The 19,442-nt window shown below is 38.5% G+C and overlaps 1 protein-coding gene across 1 annotated transcript in view; it reads left to right on the top strand.

Moving 5' to 3' along the window:
- Positions 1-19,172: 19,172 nt before the first annotated feature.
- Positions 19,173-19,442, top strand: part of hwt (SH2 domain-containing adapter heavyweight) — a gene marked incomplete at its 5' end in the record, with an annotated part of 129,148 nt that continues 128,878 nt past the window's right edge. Inside the window, one exon of the mRNA XM_071593980.1 lies at positions 19,173-19,334. Within this exon, the coding sequence (XP_071450081.1) occupies positions 19,173-19,334 (162 nt within the window). The remainder of the gene's footprint in view (positions 19,335-19,442) is intronic.

Here is a 19,442-nt window from a genome sequence, read left to right as displayed (position 1 = left end):
AATTCCCCAAATTAATCAAATTAACTTATTATTTGCCTGTGGTTAACAAAGGAATTGATATTCAATTATGTATACGCTTTCTATACTCTGTTGCTTCCAAATGGCGAAATCGTGGTGAACCATTTGATAAGTAATCAATTGTGGATGTACTTCTGATGTTGCCATTCAAATGGAGAATCAAACTTGAAAATAATGCATACTCTTGAGTGATGAAGGAATCTATATTTGTTCGGATGCCGATCCAGAACCATTTCCTGGATCATTTTTTCGATTGATAAAAGGTTCGTAGTAATTTAAGTATAATAAAAATGCTATAATGCAAAAATTTAACAATTTATTAGATTAAAGTTAACATAAAAATGTAAATAATGAATATATATGTATAGACGTATCATATGTATGTAAATTTAGATAAAATATGTCCCGGTTTCTGTGAAACAAAATTATTACGATAATTAAACAGTCTACCATTTAGGGTAGGTTTTGGGTGGACGCAGACAAAACGGCTAGATTTCTTAGTCTACCCTAAAAACTCCTGATGCCAGGCGTTACGGTAAACTCTTCTTCGATTCCGCATACTTCCGTCCTCCCTACATACATTCCATCCAAATTGCCTATTACTTTCTCCTCCCAACCTCTCTTGCCTATCGTTCTCCACTCAATCAGAGTCTTCCCACCTTTAAATGCACCACACTCTCAGAATTGAAGTTTTTAATAATTTTTGGCTAAAATCCTTAGTAAAGGTCCTCGTCATAAACTCTCTCCTTGTAAAAGCGTCTTCGCCCAACGTAATTCTTCTCATGTCCCTGCTACTTTGACCATCTCGGTCAAAACCCCTGCCAAGATAGATAAACCGTTTCACCTGCTCTAGTTTATGTCCTCCAAATTTTCAGTTGGTCTAGGTTTACTTGTTTCTCGATAACATCATAATCTCTCTTTTGTTTACGTACATAGATTCTCATTCCGTACCTTACACACTGATTTTCTAATGCGTTCATTGATGATTGTAACTCCCTGGCTTACCGGCTAACTAGCAAAAAATTAACATGAAATAATTAAAAGTATAATTTTTTTATTTATTCATTGAACTTGAGATCTGGTTCACATTAAAGTAAATATTTGAATCCAATTTAGTCATCATTAGAATGTTTTGAAGGTAACATTTGGATCCGAAGGAGGCGATTTGATCATTCCTAACATTGTGAATTTTATTTGTTTCAAAGCCAATGGTCACATTTCGAAATATGATTATATTTTATTATATTTTAGGGAAAGGATGTTAAATATTTATGAAGTATATTAATATTTTTTTAAAATATGGTAAAAATCAAAATACGCACATACATTAGAAAATATTAGTGTGGTAGACATGCATCCTGCTATGTAAAAGTTATATCGGAGTCTCATTGCAAAATTATCGTGTATGATAATTAAATTGTGTCACAAACACCTCCATGCCTGTTTGACATTGGATGAATAATTTGCGCATTAGAAATTAAATCGTTAATGTAATGCATTCAGCCACCAGAATTATTTATTCCGGAGTTGAAACTCAGAAATCATTCAAATAATATATTCCATCATTTTCCAAGTTTCCAAAAGTTTGTCTTTTTCCTTCAGCCTCCGCTACTGATACGTTAGATGCCACAGTCCCTCAGGGATTTCCAAGTACTTTTGACGTCAAACTTCCCAATCCTTTGCGTATAATTGCAGTTTTCCGGGGCCTTGATCATTTTATCACGTTACAGATGTGGGAGATGCTGGTTATCTGTGGGGTTTCCCGTTGCCTCTCACGGCGCAAAACGCACTTAGAGCGGTTCCGGGAACTCTCACGCCCACAACTGTGAAATTTGATGCCTCACCACACCCCGGAAGGCCGAGGCCGCCAGCGGTTCCCTGAACTCCCGGTCTTAATGCGACCAAAGTGTTTGTCCTTGTCGAAATTGAAGCTTATTCCCTTGAATTTTGGTGATGAGCGTGCGAACGACAGTACTGATGGATGTGTGAGGCTTCAGCCTCGAATTTAGTACGTCTTCGTATAATTATGATTTGAATTTGACATTCCGAGTGAGTCGAAAAGCCACGTTTGATCCTTTCAACTAAAAAGGCAACGATAATCCGCTCTAAAGGCCATTTAGCAAGATGCCTAATTCATTTACTAAAATCAGGGTGACCTTTTACCAATGCGAACTTGGTGGGAAGTCTTGGATGAATCTTTTCACCAACTCTGCTTTCGACTATGGATTTTAGCATAGGTGCGAACTCTTTTGTTTTGATTTCGTCTACGTCAGTGTTAATTGAAAATTGATATATTAATATCGATTTTCAACCGGTTCGACAATTGGTAGCCCTTTGGAACGTGACTGCTGACATGTGATTGGTAGTTGGTTTCAAGAATCGGGCAGAAAAAAGTATTAAATTTATTTATATTTTCATTACTGAAAATTGTATTCGACTCATTTATCGAATACGATGCATCCTTTTAAACGATACGATTTTAAGTTTCCTGAATTCAGAAATTGATTTCATATCCGAAATAATCATCTTGTAAATCGACCTTAATAGTAATTCCAACGATTGTCTCAGATCAATTGACCGAGGAGAAAATTAATTTGTTTTAGGATTATGTACTAAACTGAAGTCACAAAACTTATATTGTTACTTGTAACTGTTGAAACAATCCGAATTTGTAGGCTATTTATTTTTTTATTGATTGTAGTATACCAGCCAGACTTTTTTTGAGGCTCTACTATATGAAAATTCATGATCACTGAATAATTAAACTTGCTATTTAAAAAAAAATGCCAAGTATAAATACTTATAATACTTAGTATGATCATGAATTTGCACTAAGTAGAGCCTAAAACCATCGAATTCTCCAAGAAACTCTCAATTTCCACGTCGCAACGCCATACCTCGTACACTGCAATAAACTCATCTTCAATTTCGTATAATTTCTACCACCCTACGTCTCTTTCAACATACATGTTCACTTTCTCCCTCCAAATCGCTTGCTTAACATTCCCCCCTCTATCACGATCCTTAGCATAAAATACCAAATTGTACCTCGTGGAAATTGGCGTAAGAAAAGATAATGTTTGTAGTAAAAGAGCACAATTAAATTTTCGCCACCAAGTCAATAAGAGCAAATCACTTTTCAATTTAACTCAAGTCATGAGAGGAATATATTATCTAAGTTCTCACCAAAAGTAAGCCAAGGAAAATCATTATTCATAATTGTTACACTCATTTTCTCTTCTGCCCTCCAATCTTTCTATTTCTTAATATTTCTTATATTACTTCACGCAGTTCAAACTTACTTCAAAATTGTGGTGGCTTTTATTGTCACTTAGCGGAAGAAATACGTTCTAGAAATACTTCCAACGTGTAGAGATTTATTTCTAACATCTAGGTTATGGCGTGCAAACTTTGGAACCTAGGTTGTGGAATAAAAACAGTCCTTGTTGAGGAAAATGCGAAGAAGCGTTCAGGAACGCACTCAAAATACTTAAAATGCTGTTCTCTGTAAAATTGAATATGAAGTTTGTCTTGCAGCGTTTCTCGTTATTACCTGCGAGTGAGTGAAAGGTTTGGAGGGAGGGGGGGGGTGATAAATTTGCTTTGTGTTGGAGATATGGGACGGTATACGACGGAAACATGCAGACTTGGCTTCCGGAGGAAATCTCCGGATAAACATCGCGGACCTGCATTGAGCGCAGTTTTATTTCTCCTGCTTGCCACGAGAATTTCCTTTTTTCACTAGAGAAAGACCTACTTCTGCATTGAAACATTCATCCATCCTTTATCCAAAGTAAGAGAAACAGAGGGGCGAGTTTTATTAATGCCGCGATCTCTTTCTCCCTTTTGACATTTTAGGAAGAAGTATACATCGTTCAACATTCGTTATAAGTTCAAGGTTAGGTATTTGGATGATGAGGCGGTCCGGGAAATATTGCGGCAGAAATATTCATTGATCGCGTCACGTGGTTGACGGCTTGAGGGTTGACGTATGGTAAAAAAAATGGTAACTAATGGTCAGTATGCACCTGGGACGATGACACTTTGACGGGAAAAATTAATTGCCCGAGTGATGACAGTCGGGTTCGCGCTAATATCTCCCCGGGCTACCGTTGCGTGACTCCGAAAGCAACAAATAAAGTCACCGTTGGCGCCTCCGTGGTTCACTTTCCCAACATTGGTGCGTGACATCCACCGCACGTCATTAAAGGACCTACCAGAATGCTTGGCGTTTAGGAGAGCTTCATTTATTTCTACACCATCACCCATTAGTAAAATCGTATAAGGCCATGGGGCTGGATACCATATCCGCGGAAGTACTTAAGGATTGAGAAAAACCTGGGAGGAAGAGTTCTGATTGGCTAATTCGTAGCATTTACGAGTAAGGGATTCGAAAGAAAGATTTATTCAGATTAGTTCTAGGGTGTATCCCAAAAAAATGAAAGGAAGCCGTACATGAGGACTATGGTACAATAAGTTTGATTTCGCTCGCAACTTAAGTGGTCCTTATCATCAATAAGAGAATGGAGAGCAGGAAAAATTAATGGTGGCAGGATGATATGTTTGAGTTGAGAAAGGAGAGAGGTACACGTGATGCCATAGCAGCCAGGAATAGGAAGAACTACAGGTAGCAATAAAAATCGGTGGGGAATTCATAAAATCAGTCAGGTTTGCAAATGATCAAGCTTAAATTTGTCAGTCAGCCATAGTAGTTTTAAGCAATGCTGAGTTAATTTGAAAATCAGTGCGATAAGTAGGAGATGAGAATAAATGTAATCAAAATAATGGTTAAGCGGTTCTCGAGAAAGAGGAAAGCTGAGTTAAATCTTTAATTAGATACTCATGAACTTAAGGATGTGGAACATTTTCCGTATCTCGGAGGAATTTTAGACTACAATTGCCATATAGAAGGGGAATAAGAAAAAGAATTGAATTAAGCAAAGAGGACTTCTCAGGAAGGAGGAGATTGATGACTGGGATATAGGATGCTAAGAAAAAGCCCATCAACACTTTGATATGGATAGTGGTACGAAACATGGCTATTGAAGCAAGATGATAGGCGTGCATTTAGACTTGTGAAATATGGTTGTGGTTACATCTCGCTTAAGGAATGTTTTGAAATCGAAACACATGTCTAATTTCAAACTGTTAACTCTGTGAGGACATTCAAATAAAGCGCATGACTAATGATGACTGCGGGTTACTCTCTCTCCCTCTCCCCGTATTTCCATCTTCGATTTCCCACCTACGAGGGACTCGTGCTTTGAGAGACTGAGTGGGATAAAACAACGTCGTTAATTTTGGGTGTTGACTGGTGGCTTCTTCTTCTTAGCTCTAGATTCTATAGCTTGTTTTTCAAGCCATTTTTTTTAAATATTAGTACCCAGTTTTTCATTCACCGTTTACGAGATGTTCTTCCTCGTACACGATCTTCCTTGGGCTATTTTTCCATATTTGTTTAGTTTTCATATGAATTTTTAATTAGCTTAGCTTTTGGTGCTGAAGCATTCCATTTAATGGTTAATAGCAGCCCTAGCGTCAGTCTCATATCAATTCATTTATGTCCAATATTTTACTGCAGTATCTATTTTTTCGTTTCTTATTTTCTTTTATTACGTGTTGTCTTAAATCATTCGTATTATTTTCATTTAAATTGTATTTTCTGCTCTCACTTCTATTGCATATTCAATCGATGGTCTGATTAATGTTTTATATTTTACCGCTATACGATCAGTGCTATATTTTTTATGCCTACAACTATACTCTTTTATGCCTATTTTCCCATACTATATCATTCAGTTTGTGACTCTTATTGTAGTGTGTACCTGTGTTTTTAAATAGCTCTTAATATTTTTTATTCCTTCGTATCTCTACTCTAATCCTATGAAAATGTTAATATAACTAATGGGTGCATGATATATGTTTATATCTAGGTGGAGCAAATATTACTCAAATGAAGAAAAATTGATAATCATGTCTAATTCTTTTGTCAGTTTATACTGAAAAGAACGCTGTAAATTTGTAAATAATTTTCTAAAAGATATAAAGATTATTGTGGTATTATTTTACTGTTTAAAATTCACCTTGAATAAGGTTCTTATGTAGTCACTTCTCGTATAATTCAACTTCGTAAATTGTCAGGTAGTTCAGTTGCGGATTGAAATAATATGACGTCAGCTCACAGCTCATGAATGCTTGGTAACCTGCGATGGAAGCGAGTTATATTTCACTTCTTCCCGCTACATTATTCAAACACAATAAGAAGAAACGAACTTCGGTTCTTAAATTGCTTGTTTTCTTGTGTGCACAATTGAGTGTAATGGAGTTTCAGCAGAATTGATATGGTATGGATGCACAATTCGTATGATGTAGTTCCTTCACGTGGATCAATTTGACCAAGATGAACGCTCTCTTCCAAAAAAAAAGAGCAGAGTTGTTATCCATAATTGGGACCAGACGTGAAGGAAGAGATGGCGAAAAAATATCAGGCATTCCGCGGATGTCGCGGCTTATTGAGTTTCGTCAGACGGTTTTGATATCGAACCCACCATATCCTCTACTCCATGCTTTAACCGGTGAGTTTTTTATCGATCTTTTCTTTTTTTATTAATCTTTCCTAAACTCCATTCTAATCCTACCGTTCCAACTTCACTGCTCGCCCGTGTGAGTGCGAGTGTATATTTTTCCGCGAGCGGTGTTTTTTTGCTGATTCCCGTTGCTAAACGTTAAAGCAGTCGTCTGTTGGCGGAACTTACCCGTATCCCTACACCACCATCCATAAAGCAGAGTGAGATAAAAATGGAATGAGGACTCGAGTTCACCGTTAGATAAAAATGAGCAAAATCCCACACACACACACGCACAGATATATATATATATATATATATATATATATATATATATATAATCCGCTGCGTTTGTATTCGCGGGCACCATCTCTCATCGTAATCTGCTCACTCCATCACGTCGGATCCGCCTGTCTCACCCTCTGCCTCAGTGCCTGTGATGGGAGCGGAAAAGAATGATATGCATCAAATGTACTATACCGGGGAGTGGGACTGCTCCCTGGCTCATGATGGAGCTTATTCAAGAAAGGCGACGTCGTGTTCCTTTTAGCGGATTATATGGAGCAAAAAACATGGGTGAAGCGGAGGATGAACTATACGTGTATCTCTTTATTTTGACTTCACAATCCATAGTTAACATTATTATTTCTCTCTCAAATAAAATATGTGCTTTTTTTACAATTAACGTCGATATTGCGTTATGATTTGTATGTAGTGGCACTTCGGGTTTTACTTGTTGTGCTTAACAAGCTAGAATAATTTATCTCCGGCGTAATATTTTGGAATTTACATCACATATTGGAATGAAATGAAATTATTGACTTTTGTAATTCCACACGCAAAAGTGCGTGGAATTACAAATTCACTAATTTCATTTGATTTCAAAGCTAGAAGAAGACTATATATATGTGAGTGTGTATATATATATATATATATATATATATATATATATATATATATACTACCTTGATCAAAAAGTTCCCGGAATAACCACCGTGTGGCGCTCCCATCGTTCCGATTTGAGTTTTGTTTTTTTTGTTAAATTGGTACATCTGTTGTTGATATTCCCTTTAAATCTTAGTGTCATAACTTGACATTTGCAAAAGTTACGTAGCCAAGAGTACATCTATCTCTGTGTGTGTTGGCGATTTTTTACAATTGCAGAAATGGATTTAAATTTGCAACAACGAACTTGTATTAAATTTTGCGTAAAAAACGGATTTAGTGGCGCACGGACGTTGGAAATGTTGGAAAAGTGTTTCGGCAACGATTCTCTAAAAAAAACGGTCGTTTACCAGTGGCACGAGCGGTTCAGAAGTGGTCGTGAGTCAATCGAAGATGATGAACGCAGTGGCAGACCATCGACATCGAAAGTCGGTGAAAAAATTGATAAAGTAAAAGAAATGTTGGTCAATAACCGCAAATTAACCATCAGAGAAATAGCGGAGGACTTGAACGTTGCCTATGGATCCGCCCAAGACATTGTGGTTAATGATTTGGGTTTCCGTCGTGTAGCATGCCAAAAGACCTCAATTTCATGCAAAAAAGAGACCGTGTTGACGTCGCAAAAGACATGATTTGCGAGGCTGAATCCGATCCCACATTCATCAAAAGGATCATTACTGGAGACGAGACGTGGGTTTATGAGTACGACACGCAATCCAGACATCAGGCAAGTGAATGGCGTTCACCAAATGAGCCGAGACCAAAAAAACCACGTCGTTTTCAGTCAAAAAAGAAGGCAATGCTGACGGTTTTCATGGATTACAACGGTGTAGTGCATCATGAATTTTTGCCAGAAGGCCAGACAGTAAACAAAGAGTATTATTTGGGCGTTATGAGACGTTTGCGTGAAGCAATTCGCCGAAAGAGACCAGAAATGTGGGCAGAAAACTCGTGGATTTTGCACCATGATAACGCACCGTCGCACAGTGCTATCATTATTCGTAATTTTTTGACGAAAAATGCAACAAATACCATCCAACAGCCACCGAATTCACCTGATTTGGCTCCCTGTGACTTCTTTCTGTTCAATCGAGTTAAAAAACCATTACGGGGAACGCGTTTTAGCAGCCGAGAGGAAGTAATGGAAAAATCGCAGGAAGCACTGATGGACATACCGAAAACCGAATATAAAAAATGTTTCGAGGATTGGATCAAGCGCTGGCATAAGTGTGTTGCAGTCGATGGGGATTACTTTGAAGGGGACAATATAGATTTAGATGAATAAACATGTATTTTTAATTTTCTGAATAAATTCCGGGAAATTTTTGATCAAGGTAGTATATATATATATATATATATATATATATATATATATATATATATATATATATATATATATATACATTTTTATATTTATATCAGCCACCAATACAGAGGTGAAAACTCGCGAATCCGCATAAATACTAGCTTTCTAATTTTTTTAAATTCCCACCCTTAACCGCCATATTTATTTCCCTCCCCCGCATACTCTACGCCTACCTCCCCCCCCAGACCATCTGTTCCCCCTGCCCGAGGCCTTCCAGTCTGACCTGAAGAAGGCTTCATAGAAGGCCGAAAGCTCAAAATTTCTAAAATGTGAGTGTCCGTTTCCGTGTTATCTATTTTATGTTTGTATTCTATTGTGCCGTCCAAATATTATATATAAAAATATATATATGCATATATAACCAGGAATCAAATCACAGACCTTCAATTTCCTGGATCGTTGTTTGACCGCTGAGCATTTTTTTCTGTTTGGAATCATCTCCCTTTTTTTATGTGTTCCCCTATGTCTTTTCAGATTCTACAAGAATATCCTTGAAGGAATGTGCATGTATTTATTTGTAATGTAATTTAACATGCTCGGGTATGCATCAAGATGATTTGAGATTATCAATTAGCCTGTTATTCCAATTCTTCTTTTGGTGACTGGAAAATCATGAATAAAGGATTTAATAAGATTTTTTCGCTTAAACCCCGTTAGAGAAAGGTGAATGGGTATGCGGGTTAGAGAAAGGAAGGCCTTTTTAGACAGCTTGAAGGCTGTGCTGAAATTACGAATGCAGAAAGAAACAATGTAGGGCATAGAGAAAGGAAGTATTCACGATACCTAGAGGTTAATACGTTAGAACCGTCAAACATCTACCTTTAAACAGGCAGAATACCTTGAATAGAAATGAAAAAATCGCGTATTCACTTGTTCTTTTCCATAAGTGATTTTATCGAATCGTTTTACCAAATATAAGTTTGCCATGAATCTTATTCCGGCAGCTTGTTATATGCCTTGTCGACATGTATATGGCTAAAGTTACTTAGAATGTGTTAGCTGTAGACCTATTAGTTTGGTGCACACTCAGTCCTTTTATTTACAGGAGTTGCTAAACATTAATCGACATTTTAGTTGGATTTGATACTATACCAAACTTGGAGTAACAAACAAGTTTGCAAGAATGCTATGCTATTTTTTCACTCATTCTTTACCACAAAGAATTAAAAGTGCTAAGTACAATTCTTAGTGCTAGTGAATAATTTTTTCTTTATCCCATCTTCTTCCCAAAATGTCTTGAGTAAGTTAAACCACTTACTTCAAGAGTTCGAAGGAGTTCACAGTTTTTTCCATTTTGCTATAGTGCATGTTAAACTCTGGCGATATTTTAGTAACTCTCATCTGCTAAAAATGAATACTTTCTTTGGGGAAACGTCGTCAATTCTTGTACCATGTTATGAAATATGTTGCTGGAAAAGACACTCGGTTGTGGAACAATATTAAGAGTTTCCTTTATTTTAATTATTATTTAAATAAAGTTATTGTTTAAGGTTAAAAATTTTATTCGGGTCTTCCACCGGGTCAGTTTCTTCATCGATGAGGCCAACGTTTCGGAAAAAGAGTCATTTTCCATCCTCAGGGCAAATGATGATGCATAAGCGTTTATGAAGACTAAGACCCTTTAATTGAACAGAGATTATTTATTTCTAAATCCGCGCATCATGAACGCACAACCAGCAAAGATATGCGTTTTGTTATCTTTAGAATGGCTTGCTTTGTTGTGTTTGAGTGATTAAAACTATATTAAACGCAATATTTTATAGATGCTATGGACTCATTCAATGAATCTGCTTGTAAGTAATTCTCTTCAAGTGGAAACCCTACTTAGAGTATGCATAATTCTTGAAAAATGACATGCCATTTAATTCTCCAACTATAACATACAGTTTTAGATTTGCTTCATCTAAATACTATCAAAATTTGTAACATTGTCATGAAACGAATGTGAATAAATGTAGACCACAATATTTTATTATACTTGGAACTCTCTAAAAGATAGTTTGGATTCTATTCCAAATTTTCAAATGTTTTTTGGTTAAATCTATTTACATTTTCGGTTATTCTTGCTATCTCATTTACTCAAGGTTAGTGGAATTATCACAAAACTGAGTGATTATAATACCATCAAAGTGAGAAAAATGCCGCCAATGTTGTGTAAAAGAATGAAACTTGGAAATAGAGACCAGAGATAAAAGACGCTTTCGCGAATATCGTTTTCCGTAGGGTGTTCTAGACGAATACATCTATTTTAGGAGTTTTATCCTGATATATATTTCATAAAAAAGTAATTTTAGCTCTAATATATTGATTATTAATATATAGATTTTTCTCGTAAGAGTACTTTTTTACATAAATAGTATACTCGGATGAAATCCAAATGGAAAACTATTTGCATTTAGGTAATAGCTACAGCATTTATTTTATTCCATTTTTATACCATTATTTTTATGATTATAATAATTTATAAATATTATTAATTGTATACCATTATGTCATTTAGGTAATGACTTAAAAATTAGGATGGTCTTTATTGTGGAAATGTGAGACATTAGGATACTTAATTTCATTTAACAAATACCTATTACAAAAAATGAAAAAGGATATTAAAAACCAAACATGTTAAATTTTCATTATAAGCATTAGTTAACCGAATTAGTATTAATTTTTGGTTGATCCAACACACCACTTGGTACTACAAAATACTGCACTCATAAGGTCTAACAAACACGACAGGGAAAATCCGTAAACTTCATACTACATATTAAAATAGCTTATTTTTTTAGTTTTCATATTTTCTACCTCCCATTATTCGACCAAAATGCGTATTATTTTCCTCTCTTTATCTTGACTTATGAGTATTATCCACTCCATTTCCGTTGGCTTTTCTTAGTGTTCATTTTATTCCCTCTATTCTTCTCCACATCCATGTCTTAAAAGTCTCCAATCTACGCTTAACGGGTGGAGTGAAGAGAAAAATTTATAGCTGACTTCTCTTGGTCTCTTTTAGTGAAAAACTTGGAAAAAATCTAAGAGGAGTGCGATGAAAAACATAAAACTCATGATAACAATTGAAGACGAGAAAAAAATAAAGCATAGCTTTAAAACCAATAATATTAAAATATGAAATAAACATCCATATAAATTATGCGGAAAAACAGCTTTACTGTAACGAGGAAAAAGTTAAATGAACTTAAAAATATAAATATATACCGGTACAAAATATTAATAAAGCGTTTACGTTCAACTGTCGTAAAATAACCCAAGTATTCTATTCATAAGACTAATAAGAATAATATACATTCGATAAACTTTGCAACATTTAAAAATTTGCCATAGAAACGTTAGTCTTTAACAGTAGAAGCCATTTCTGAGAAGTATTTAAAATAAAAGCTCTTGGTCTGGCGACAAGGAAAGGTTAATATTTCATATTTCGTCTACATCTTCGGAAATATTGTCCATTCTTATTTTGCATATGGTAAGTCCAATTATTAATCTTATGGCGGTAATTGTAAAGTAAAATTATTACCCTATTCAAATGTTTGTCATGCCTTAAGGGTATAAAATATCGATATTTATATTTGAAAATTGTATACGCCTCAAAGCAGACATTTTTATCAAACATACAATGATTATTTGCGGATAAGAATAGCTTAATCCAGCCAACCCGCGGATTTTAAAACCACGGTATGATACGATGTCTTTTTTGAATGTATATATTATTGTTTAGAAAGAAAAAATCTATTAGCAAATAATTATATTCTACGAATATGAAGTGCTCTCAAAATAAAAATCCGCATTCAAAATTCATAATGGCCACTTAATTCTGTCTTATTGGAAGGAAACCATGAACTGGTCATACTCTTATTTAACGAAGGCATTCTTATTATCACAATCGCTAAACATTTTCGAACTTTCTTCAAAATTTAGATTGGAAATATTTATTTCACTCGTAAGTGAAGTGTTTTTGCATTTAAGAATCCACATTTAAAGTTAATATCACTTAAACCGTTCATGCGCCATCATCGCATGGAAAACATTCAGGTTTTTTCCATTAAAAATGTATAGCTTTCAAGAAGTTCTCCGCCACCATATTTAATTTTACATCGTTGATGATAAAGCAAATACTTGTTTTTAATAAAAGAAGATTATTTTCCCTGCAAGCAAGTGCAGACACTTTAGAACGATGCCTTTATTACGGGAAATAATTTATTCAACTGTAAAAGGGGAACATTAAAAAAAAATATTTCAGAAATAATATACGTATATGATGGTATCCATTCGTACCCGAATGTCTGTGTCGTCCTTATTTTGAAAAATTCGGGTTCCGAGTTTCATGGTCGAACAAAAATGATGAAAAAGGGCTATCAGACACCACAGATACGTATTTAAAATTCCATACCAGGAGCACATTTGCAGTATCGATTAGAATCACACAATAAATGAAAGTGAACCTCCGCAATTGCTGCACGTACCCAATGTAAATGATTTTTGACTCCGAATTCGGGAGAGTGAACGAAAGAAAATGGGAAAATTATGAAAATACGTGCCTACTTGCTAATTTTATGGGCTGGTTGATGGTTAGCCTAAAATTAAATGTTAGAGACGAATTTTTAAAAAGGCTTTTATGTAAAGAGTTTAAATGATGTGGTCGAAGAGTTATAAAAATGCAACTAAAAGCCGTAATTTGATGAATTAAATTCTGAATCTAAATTGCTCGTGATAAACCTGCGACGGAATCGATATATATGTATGCAAAAATCAAATCGTCGAGAGTGCACTAACATTCTGCGCCACGCGTCGGTGGCAGATATTGCAATAGTATAATAAAATATATAGATATATCGTTGATACCCTGCGATAATACAATGTATCGAAAAGTATCGATATATTTTTTACATCGTATTTATTGAAATATGTAATTTTACATAAGTCGATACTTATCGTTTGGATGGCGATATTTTCCATGTTTCATGATTGATATTGTCGATTTGACGGTATTGATATTAGAGGTGACACAAGAAATGAATTATATATGCTATTTTGGTGATATTCTGATCGTTCATGTAGAATAGAACTAACTATTTGATAACTTATCGCTGGAAAAAGATAATAAATTTATACCTGTGCATATCTACTATATTGTCATATGGCATAATAGTCGATACCGGTCGATATGCGTACCCTAAATGCGTACCTAAAATAATCGCCAACTCATTTATAAGTATTTCATACCGAAAGTCAATACTGGAAAATTTACATCTCACATGCATTATCAGTCTGTATCCCTACTTGATGAGAGGTTTGTACTTTCACTGCAGCAATCGGTGCCTAAGTAAAATATTGTGTTTAAAATGCGGACCCTTGGTTATCTTTTTAAAAGAATTGGTATTGTCAGCGCTAGGTTTCCCTCCACCCTTCCTCCTGTCACTACCCCAGCACTTCACTCATTTTGTACCCTGCGTATTGCAATAAACGATAGTATACCGGGTTATGGTAGGTTTTTGACGGATTGTAGGACAGCGTACTTATCTACTCCTAAGTGCTAACTTATTTGGCACAAAATACCCTTAAAATATATATTTTATGCTACAATAGCATATTTGTGACTCTACTTACTTTTAACATACCTTCATTCTATACAAAATACCTGTTCTATTTCTTACTCTAAATCGTTTTCCCAGAAGTATCCCCTCTACTACCGTCTTCAGCATCCCATTTTCTCTCAGAATCCACTGCATTGATTCATACCTCCTTATTCAAATTACTCAGGAAAAATTTTTTCTCTTCCTCTACAATATCAAGAACTGCATCGTTTTTTCTCCTTCTTCTGCAATTTATTTTTAACGTCATTCCCTGTGAATAAGGAACTAATTTTGGAATTACCGAATCTTAACAATCTTCATGAACTAACATAAAAATCTCAAATTCATTGTTGGAGAGGCTATTTTGAGATAATGTTGAAATACGAGTGAATGAGTTACTACCGCTCTGTCAGGTCGGTTGAATAATGGATGCCTGTAATAAGACTATCTTCCAGATCGTACGATTATCTGGAGCAATTACTATTGACAGCAGTCTACTGGTCAACCATTTGGTTTTGTTGGACCAAGGATCAAAGCACTGCTAACAATTCTTATCCCATACCAACACTAGCCTTAAAATACTGAAGACTGGCATTAAATAATCGAAAATCTTTTAACTCTATACACTTTCTACTTTTCTTCTTTCCATCCAATCATCTTCATATTTTCATTCCTCTACCGCGCTTGCCCAATATTCTCTCCTAAAGATAAAATCTCTCCCCTATATTCTCCTTTTAAACAGTCAAACAATCAAAATTATCTGCATCCACCTCGCCTGTTTTCTTTATATTTCTCCCAGTTACCCTCTCCCTATCCCCACCATGTCTAGGAATCCCTTGTTTGTTTTTATTTCCGTCCAATTTAATTTTTTCATTCTTCTCCACACTCACATCACAAAAGCCTCCAAGCTAAACTTTGAACATAAGCGCGTAGATTGGATGCTAATTGATAGTAATATAATTATAACTCTTGCCTCAACGACCAATTTTCGACGCTGTACACAACCACGCTCCGTATCTAATTTTCACTATTCATTTTTTACACGTCCCTAATCAAGAATCCAGACAACTCTTCTCTCCGTTTATTTGCCTGTCTAATCCTTCTTCATGTGTCTACTACAATCACCATCTTCGTCCAAAACACTTCCTAGATCGATTAACTGTTTTAACCACTCTAGTTTATTCCCTATAAAAAAGGTAAACTGTTACAACTGCTCTAGTTTTGGCTTTTTCTTCTCTGAATCCTTTTAAGTTTTCTTTTATTGGTACTGATTCTTATTCCATACCCAAGACCCTGATATCCTAATGCATTCTTCAATATTTGTAATCTCTTGGTTGTCTAGCTGGCTAAAGCTTGATCACCCGCAAAACTAACTGATTTTATGAACTTCCCGCCTAATAGCATCCCTATTTCTAGCTCTTACCGTACCCATTTTACTATTAACTGATTAATATGTACAGGAAGTAAATACGCATTGTGAAAATCACAATTTTCCTAATTATTGTTTTGTCAAGAATTTCTATGCCTTATAAAAATTCATTCCTCATGCGGTATCGGGTTATCGTCCTCTCTCTAAGATTTTCCTCACATCAGGGTATATATGAATTGGAGTATTTGGATTATAAAGTTCTCAAGTTTTCCCGACAAGTCTAAAGAGTTCTTACATCCTTAACACCTGAAAATTATCGAGATTTAGAGGCGTTTTTAAGTGCACCCAATGATTCTCATGGACCATAATTCATTCGTAAGACACTAGCTGTCTTATTAGTTTTTTACAGATACTTGGTCGTTGAAGCAAGATGATATGTCCATACTTGAGATTTCTGATATAATTGAATGAGTGTGAGGGAGGATGGGGTAGGAAAACAATCGAAGAATGACTGCGCGTGATGGGGAAGGAGAGAGGGTTGCTGGAAGATATTCGGGGACGAGAAAAGTGGATGCGGAGCATTTTGATTGGCGAAGGAATGTTGAGGACCTTGCTAGAGGGGAGAATTATGGTTAGGGAAGCTAGGGGGAAGAAAACGATAGGCATGCTGGACGGAATGATGGGAGGCACGAAAGCGAGCGGAATTGAAGAACGGTTTATTGAAGTGTAGGGTGCGACGTCATGTCTTATTAGGTGAGACTAGTAAATTTTATTATGCTACCGTTACTATGTCGGTGGTTAGTCTGTTTATCCATCCAAACGACACCTTAATCGGTAACGTATCATAATGAATATTAATGCAAGCATCATCACAGTAATCAACCTCAGGGTTGGTTTGGTGAGTGAGCGTGGAGTTCGTCTGATAATAAGCGCAATGGCGTGTGAAATTTATGCATTATGGTAGAGGAACAAGTTTATTTCCCTGTTCCGCCTTGTGGTTTCCCAATATGATATGGTAAACGCTAAATCACAAAGTTTAGGTGAAGCTGAAGGTTTAACGCGATTTAACTCGAGACTTTCACTCATTAGCCACCCCCTGAATTTCTTCGCTTCTCAATATTAATAATTATACTTTTAAAGTAAGTATTGTATATAGTCATGCAGAATCACTTAATTAGATCGTATTTTCAAAATTGTCTCCTCGGGAAACGTCTATTCGTCTTTTGAATTTGATATGATAATTAGTTTTTTCTCCCAAATCTAAGGATAAGGAGGTTCATATCATTTTTTCACCGAGAAGTCAGCCAAGCCACTCGGCATAGTCCTTGTCCACCCGTCTCGAAGGCCGCGCATGACCTCCGCCGTCGGTCACCTCACCGAGACGCAACCACCGCGACATCGAGAATTGGATTCGCGGGAAACGGTCCCCGTGAAAGCGCAGAGGGGGCAATTTAAAGAGAGTCCCGACGTTTTTTTTTATAAAGCGGTGAATGAAATATTTATGCGGCCCGCCGGACCGTTATGGAGTTAAACTCACGGTGAAAGGCGTGCGCGCGCTCTTCGGAGTGAGGAGTTTTTCGAGTGAGACCTCCTCCCAAGTTGCCGGGAGGGCGTTCCCCCCTTATCCAACCCCCCTTTCCCCTCCCAACCGTGCACCATCACTTACCTCCCCCCTCCTCCCCTTTTGAATTCCCTACATCCCATCATCGAGTGCAGTCTTTACCCCACCCCCCTTGTTTACCTCCGCGAAAAGGATGCCTAATAGAAATGTCCCTTCCCTTTCCCCTAAACCCGTCCGCGCGAGATTCTTAAGGTGGCCACACACACGTCACTGCCGGCCGCTTCCCACCCACTCTCGCAAAAGGCACCCTCCCTCTCCTCTTCCGCCGTCGTCTTCGCCTTTCCCTCTTTCTCTCTCTCTCTTTCCCCGTCTCTCCTTTCTCCCCGCGGAGAGATTCGCTCCCTTCCTTTCTCGTCTTTTGATCCCGACCCCCCCGCTGCGGGATGGGGGGTTGTGGGGTGAGCCAGCCACCACTCCCTCGCATATATCTTCGCCCCCACGCCCCCTTAACTGATCCAACCCCGTTCTCTCTCTCTCTTTCTGGTTTCCCTGGCCGCCGCCAGGGGGGATTAAAATCGCCGAGGCAAGCTAAAGAGGGTGGTCGAGGGGAGGGGTCGTAGGGAGAGGGGGTGAGAGAGAGAGGAGACGGGGACATACTATCATCATCATCCCTGCTTCGCTATCCGCGCTCTCTCTACCCCTTATCGATCGCACACCCCGTCCCGTTCCCTTTCCCCTCTTCCCACGCTCTCTCCCGCCCCTCCGAGAACGCCAACACGCCCCCGAAAGACACCCCCTTTCCCTCCCGGACCCCTCCCGCGTCCCTATCCCTCCGTCCCAACGAACCCCGCCCCGCGCGACCAACCCTCCTCCCCATCCCCCCTCCCCCCGACGGTTGCGCGGTCTCGGGGATGACGTATTCGCCCCAGGGCGCCGGCGCCTACTGGAGCCATCTCATTGGCCACCGATGACATCACGGACATTTCCTCTCTCCCAGAGTTCCGTGCGGGGACAACCCCTCTCCCCATCTTCCCATCTCTCTTTCCCTCCCGTCCTATCCCACCTCCTGCAGTTCGCTGGATGCTGTGGCTTCTCTCTCACCCCCTATGCCATCCCTCCTTCCCTTCGCAAGAGCGTTGGAGGGATAGAGAGAGAGGGGATGAAGGTAGGAGGGGACGAGGAAGCCGCTCAGAGAGATAGAAAGAGACAGGCACGAGAGGGGGACGGTGACTGAGGGGTTGCGCTCCGATCGCATGGCGTTCCAAAACACTGCTGAGCCGTCTCGCCCTTTCGCTCCTAGCCTGTCGCCTTAGCACGCCAGTGCACCGCTCTCTTACCCACCTCCCTGGGGCTGCGTGGTCGACGCTTCAAGGTTTGAAGACTTGGCGGGGGGGAGGGGGGTAGAGAAGGACGAGGAGAACGGCCACCCCCGACCGACCCGTGAGTGTGTGAGGAATGTTTCGTGTGTGTTCCTTTTAGACGTGTCTCGTCGTTGTTTCGTCACAGTGTCGTGCCTCCGTCTCCCCCTCCGTAACCCCTCTCCCCCCGCCGCGTCCGTGTTCCGTCGTGTCACGGGGATTCGGAGACGGAGGGAATGTTTACGCGAGGTGCGGCTAACACTTCTCGATATCTCGAGAAGGAAGGGCACGAGGGACTTTGAAAAAAAAGTGATAACGATCCTTCCCCTCCAACCCACGGTTCGTCTTTCAATTCGCCAAACGCTCTTCCGATCCCACATCTGGACCTCTGAACGGGAATTCATCTCTTTGCTGCTCCACCTTACCCTCGCCAGTTCACGGTCCTCCTGCTTCTCTCTTCTCGATCCCCCATCGCTTTGCCGCCTTTCCGTCCGAGGGACAACCCTGCTCTTCCACTCTCCCCACACCACCACCGTGGGATCACCCGGCTTGCGGCCCGCGGTCAGGAGGTGAGTGCGCCCCGAACACTCTCAAAAGAATGTGAGGCGTCTTCGAATCCCGTTCCTGCTTTCACTGGCCCCTCTGACGTGTGCATCCAGGACTATCGGTTTTCATCG

Source organism: Hetaerina americana, unplaced genomic scaffold, assembly GCF_022747635.1.
Source record: "Hetaerina americana unplaced genomic scaffold, ioHetAmer1.1.p SCAF_6, whole genome shotgun sequence".
NCBI classification, from domain to species: domain Eukaryota; kingdom Metazoa; phylum Arthropoda; class Insecta; order Odonata; family Calopterygidae; genus Hetaerina; species Hetaerina americana.
This window is presented reverse-complemented; position numbering and strand designations above follow the sequence as displayed.